The 6599-nt window shown below is 34.9% G+C and overlaps 1 protein-coding gene across 2 annotated transcripts in view; it reads left to right on the forward strand.

Annotated features, from left to right (window-relative positions):
• CSMD3 (CUB and Sushi multiple domains 3) overlaps window positions 1-6599 on the forward strand; it is a 621464-nt gene that overhangs the window by 411412 nt on the left and 203453 nt on the right. For both annotated transcript variants that reach the window (XM_008642636.2, XM_017746102.1), the window contains 4 exons: window positions 747-903; window positions 4685-4876; window positions 5634-5760; window positions 6306-6508. In XM_008642636.2, coding sequence (XP_008640858.1) covers window positions 747-903; window positions 4685-4876; window positions 5634-5760; window positions 6306-6508 — 679 coding nt within the window. The remainder of the gene's footprint in view (window positions 1-746; window positions 904-4684; window positions 4877-5633; window positions 5761-6305; window positions 6509-6599) is intronic.

Raw genomic sequence — 6599 nt, forward strand, 5'->3', positions numbered from 1 at the left:
TAGTTAAATAAATCCTACAGGAAATAATGTTTGGATGAGCAATTATCATTAAATTTTAGGGGGTTTCTTTAGGAATTACAGGAATACAACAACCTTTGGTGTTTTAAAGCAACCAGATTTTTAGGGAAATTTCCTGAGAATTATTGGAAGATTGTTCGACATATTTAGTATTCTGATAGAAGGAAAAGAACAATACTCGAAGAAAAATAAAAATTCTGTAGTATGATTTACATATAGATTACATTACTCTTTCAATTTATGGAAGCAGTTGTTAAATTTATTTCCTAGTCTCTTTTTACTTCACAGTTATATTTTAACCTGTCTTCACATGATAAAAAGCTACCACAGGTTTATTTAAGAGGACAAAATTGGGAATATGTGAGATTTTCTGTTATGTCACCTCAGACTTGGGGCAGATACACATTATAGGTGTTCACTGATAGCATTACAATACTGACAGTGAAAGAGAAAACACAGAGATCTAAAAAAAACTGAGCTGCCCACTTCTATTGTTTTGTAAAAATTGAATTGATATATTTTAAACTGCATTTGAAAAATCACCAAACTGAAGTCAATTTAAGTCAAGGGAGGCAAATAGTATATCTAAATAGTACTTCAGGTTGACTGGCAAAGATCTCCCCTGGCAGAGCTGTTTGCCCTCTTAATGCAAATGCACAGAATTGTTTTGTAAATAAAATGTATCTTTTTTTCTTTCTTCCTAACTGTAAAACTCAAATTTTTTACAGATCTATGATGGCAAAGACAACACTGCTCACCTGCTGGGAGCATATACTGGGGCATCATTAAGAGGCCTGACACTAAGTAGCACTTCAAATCATTTATGGTTGGAATTTAACTCGGACGTGGAGGGCACTGATGAAGGTTTTCAACTTGTGTATACCAGTAAGTATTTGAGAAAACAGTAGGAATAGATTTATGCTTTTAAAGGAATGAAACTTATTCTCTCTTAAGATAAAAATGCAGTTAAATGACAAATATGGAAGAAATTCAGAGCAAATCACTCATCAAAAGAGTATACTTTCATAGCTGTACCTCAAAAAACCCAAAACACACAGAACACTGAAACCTGGCTTTAACAGTCATTTCTTTAATCTGGTACGTAAATCACTCTTGTTTTTCTAGAGGGTTATTTTTCAATTTTGGAAAGCATAAGAAAAAACAGGGTAAATTTCAGTTGATTGTTTTAGCACATAAAAATATTGAAGCATGTGAGTAGTTTAAAAAGTGCAACCAAAGAACAATGCTTCATGAAGATAATTCATAAGTAAAGGAAATTTTCCTTTAAGACTCATCTTTGATAGTTAGTTTGCTTTTGTTTCTGAGCTAGGATTATTTTTCAGAATAATCCAATTTGGAACCAAAGTGATAAAGAAAGGTTCTTAACAAAAACCTATATGTGGACTTAAACTATAAAGATGAGGAGAAGAAAAACTGGTTCTGATCCCTGGCTTAGAGGGTATATGGAAGCAGCTATATACTTTTATTTACCAAGTGTCAGGTTCTGAAAATTGTAGCACATGACTATTGACACGTAGTGTATATGACTTTTTTAGTGTATAATTATTTCATCATCACTGAATTATTACGTAGAACTAATTTTTATCAAGCAGGACACTGTTATAAGGTAATTCTGCAATGCAGCTATCAACAGGGTTTTTTTTGTCCTTGTACTCAAATCACTCCTTTTTCACCTGTTCAAAAATTGTTCTTTTAAAAACTAGACATAATGTTTTTAAAATTAATTCTAATTAAAAAATAACGTAATTCTTGCAGAAGGAAAGGAAAATATTTCAAGATAATAAAAGAGTATGTAATTATTTTCCAGGTGAAAATTGCATAATTATACTCTGTAATAGCATGTGCTAGAATAGGACTGTACCCTATGATTAAAGATAGGACTTTCAGTGCTGTGTTACTATTGTAGTAGGTGTCAAGGTAAGTAATTTTTCTTATTTATGTAGGTACATCCAAGCCCAGCACTTGAACCTTATCAGTAATATTTCCTGTCTTTTGAGATATTCATATTGGACTACACTTTCCTAGCCTGAAGAATTCTTAGCCTGAACAGTGATGGATCTTCTTTTGTTGATATTGGTAAAATTGGAAGAAAAATACTAAGTCCAGATGAAGGCCACAAAGAGGATCAGAGTCCTGGAGCACCTCTCCTATTAAGAAAGGCTGAGAGAGTTGGGGCTGTTCAGCCTGGAAAAAAATAAGGCTCCTCATAGGACCTAAAGGGAGTGCCTAAAGGGAGCCTACAAGAAAGATAGAGAGGTACTCTTTATAAGGACAATGTAGTAATAGGACAAGGGGTGCTGGCCTTAAACTGAAAGAGGGTATGTTTAGATTGGATACAAGGAAAGAGCGCAATCTGAGCTCTGTCTGGGTGGATCCATCAGCCAGGATAGATAGTGCAGACCTCCCAGTCAGAGATGCCGTCTTTGCTCAGAGGAGTGCCCACCATCCTGCCTTGAGGGTCAGGTTGGATGAGCACCCTTGAGCTCTGCAGATGGTCAAAAACCGGTGCTCCTTTGCTGAGTTATGAGGACTTCAAGTCTCTCTACTGGGCCAGTGGAAGCTTCACCCTTCAAAGCTGTGTTCTCCCTGTGTGCCCTCCTGCACAAACTGCCTCACCATGCCCTGGCTGAAGCACTCTGCCCTCTGCCTGCTCTGGTCACACCCAGTTAGGGCAGCAAAAATGCTGCTAGTTCCCATGGTTAGGCATTGGAGTTACGTGTTCCCCCTCAAGAGGGAGGTCATCAGTTAAAAAGCTGACTTGGGTTCTGTGTCTGTAAGGAGGCTGTCCAGAAATGAGGACATCTCAGGGATCAAGGCAGATCTGAACTTCTTTTCACATTGTGGTCAGAAGTTGTCTCAGAAGACAGGAAATTCTAGCTGGTCAATAAGTGTCCAGACCAGCATTATCAAAAATGGTTCTTCATCTGGGACTCACTTTAATGTCTTTCAGAGGTTCTGCAGCACACACTGTACTAAGAAACCATAGTTTAGGAATGAGAAAAGTTCAGCTCAGAGGTTTTGGAGGCTCTTCAAAAGGTGAGACATGTTCAGTCACATATGAAATGAGCTGAAGGAAGAACCTGAAAGATACAGCATTTGACATGGTTTTTTTCCCCCTTACATGAGCAGCCTTATCCAACGTTTACAATGCATTTGCAAGCATTTTGCCTGTAAAATAAAATAATCTTTTTTTCAATCAAGAATAGTAATGAAGCATCTGAGGAGAGATTGTGAAAGGCTACCAACTGTTGACCAGATGGCCACATACTGTGTGAATGATTTGTTGAACAAAGCAGACATGAAAACCCCTTCATTTCCTCCCATATTACCTATGTATAGGAAAAGCAATCTGATGCAAAGTCTCTTTTTTTTTGCCTACAAGCATTCTAAGCTGCATGATATTGGTAAAAGTATTTGGTTTTGAACAAAACGAGGTTTTGAGTTGCTTCACAGTTAATAACAGAAAACTTGATTTGGAATAGAAAATTTTTCTCCCAAATTGTGGTTTATGTTTCCTCATTTGTTAGTATACCCGGAAACGAGAGAGAGCTTGGAGGGGGAGTTTGCCTATTCTTAAATGTGGATAACAGAGGTGATCACAACTTTAAGTGGCTTAGAGAATTGTCCATATTCAAACTGGCCAGCTGATAGGTTCTATCAGTTCCCAGAGGAAACTGTAAGCACCCCTTAGCAAGGACGTCCCTTCCGGGACTATGCTTGCTAACCTATGACAGCTACCAACTGTTGACCAGATGGCCACATACTGTGTGAATGATTTGTTGAACAAAGCAGACATGAAAACCCCTTCATTTCCTCCCATATTACCTATGTATAGGAATAGCAATCTGATGCAAAGTCTCTTTTTTTTTGCCTACAAGCATTCTAAGCTGCATGATATTGGTAAAAGTATTTGGTTTTGAACAAAACGAGGTTTTGAGTTGCTTCACAGTTAATAACAGAAAACTTGATTTGGAATAGAAAATTTTTCTCCCAAATTGTGGTTTATGTTTCCTCATTTGTTAGTATACCTCCCTGTTTCCATATAACGCATTGATATTTTGTTTTCTTCTTGCTTCATGTCTCCTAAGTCTCAAAAATGTCCCAGCTGTTTGGCTTGAATTCTCTGTATCATCATTGTCTTGAATTCCTGAATGTAGTTCTTAAATTTACGAACTACTGAACAAAAGATTAGGGTAGGGATTGATGAAAATTGCAGTTTTTCTTTGGTGCCACTGGTGCTATTGCGCTGTCGTTGTTACTATGAAAAATAATGAGAAATCTGCTGTTAAGTTTTGTTTATGAGCCTTTAAATGTCTTTTCACAAGTAAATGGACAGTCCCTTTACCTGCCCGATTTTAAGTTATCATAACATTTTAAAACTTATTGATAATTAGAATGATTTTTTTTCTGTCTTTAATTGAACTCTTAGGAAAATTGAATTAATAACACAGCTTGGTCATGCTCTAAGAAAGATGTATTGGCAGTTATCCTACTTAGACTGCTTAAAAACAGAGAAGAAATCCTAAAGGTGTTGTTACATGTAGTTTGAAAATGACTGATTTCCACTGAAAACCAGAAAATCTGAATGCCATTAATGTATTTTTCTGTTTGATTTTGTAAATACAACATTTTATTCTTCCCACAGGTTTTGAGCTGTCACATTGTGAGGACCCTGGTGTGCCACAGTTTGGATATAAAATCAGTGACCAAGGTCATTTTGCTGGAAGTACTATAATTTATGGATGCAATCCAGGTTACACACTCCACGGAAGTAGCCTTCTAAAGTGTATGACTGGGGAAAGAAGGGCATGGGACTATCCTCTACCATCATGCATTGGTATTACACTCATATTTTTTTTATTTCTTTACTTACTTTTTGAATGCAAGAAAGAAAAAAAATTAAGGGTTATTAGATCTATGTAAAATCTGATGTGTATGATCTATTTACAGATCAATTTACACAGGCATTTATAGTTCTTTCTGCATAGATCTCATCTAAGTTTATCTGATTGGTGTTTCGTTTTTAGGTTAAAAAATAGTAATTATTAAACATTTGTGAATACTGAAAGTCCTAATACATGAAAATCCTGTTAATGTCAGCAAATAATCAACATAAAAAGACAGTTTAATCAGAAAGGCATTGTAAAACTAGTATTTTTTTTTACTTATATATAAATAAGCTAGAAAAATTTAGTATACTTACATGAAATAGATTAAAGAAAATATATGAAATTTAAAATATAAAGAGATATAAAGTTATTTTGTATTTTTGTCACTCCTGTTTTTTTACAATATTAACTTCCTAAGTTTTGCAGCTACTTACAGGAACAATTATTACCATAGGAGAGTGAAAAGAAGACAAGACTTAAATATTATAGTAGCTTTCTTTCTTTTTTGTCTTCATTGAAAGGAAATTGGCATTGAGTAAGTAGGTGAAGCAAGGAGTGGAATGCAGTCCTTATACACTGCTTTACAATATTATGGTATATGGTCAGTTTTATTGACCAATACCTGTTCAACAAAAGAGTAGATGTATAAATTGATTGCTCAGATGATTAGCTGGAAAATCATTCCATAATGTTGTTTTTTATTAGCTGAATGTGGAGGACGGTTTAAAGGAGAGTCATCAGGAAGAATCTTATCTCCTGGCTATCCTTTTCCCTATGACAACAATCTGCATTGCATGTGGGTGATTGAAGTAGACCCAGGAAATATTGTCAGGTACTGAAAATGAATCTTACAATTTTAACAAATGTCTTTTACTATAACAACCAAATATTATTCCAGTGCAAAAAAAGCATATCTACAGAAGATTGAGCTTTAAAATTGGTTATATTTTTGTGAAATGCTGGAGGCACAGAACTCTTTAGTGAAAGACTATATGAAAAAAAATGTGAACCAACACAACCTTTAGCAGTTCTTTTTAGTTAATTTGCTTTGATGGGAATGTGATACATAATATTGTCTTAGGAAAACTGAAACTCTTTTCTGAAAATATTGTGTAGATGCTTATAGATTATTTGAATGGCTAAAGTAATACATTACTTCATGGTGTACAAATTCAATTATTGTAAGATTTTTTTCTTTCAAATTCATTTCAGTATTGGGCTTTCATGCATTAAAGATAAATGTGTGCAACATTATAGAAAATTACCCTTTGAAGTTAAATTTTATTTGCTTTTTTCTGTTGTTTGTTTAGTTTTGCTGTTAAAGTTACGTTGTTGAGTAATATGAAAGCTGACAATAAAATCATGGTGTTCTTTCAGCCTCCAATTTCTTGCTTTTGATACTGAGGCATCCCATGACATTCTTCGAGTTTGGGATGGTCCACCTGAGAATGAGATGTTGCTCAAAGAAATTAGTGGCTCCCTTATTCCTGAAGGCATTCACAGTACACTCAACATAGTAACTATCCAGTTTGACACAGATTTTTATATCAGTAAATCTGGATTCGCCATACAGTTTTCAAGTAAGTTGATTAATTTTTTATTTATTTTATGAGATAGTTCATTCACAGATAATTGTAGTGCTGGAAACACTTGAAATCAGCGACAACATTT

Source organism: Corvus brachyrhynchos, unplaced genomic scaffold, assembly GCF_000691975.1.
Source record: "Corvus brachyrhynchos isolate BGI_N302 unplaced genomic scaffold, ASM69197v1 scaffold28, whole genome shotgun sequence".
NCBI classification, from domain to species: Eukaryota; Metazoa; Chordata; class Aves; order Passeriformes; family Corvidae; genus Corvus; species Corvus brachyrhynchos.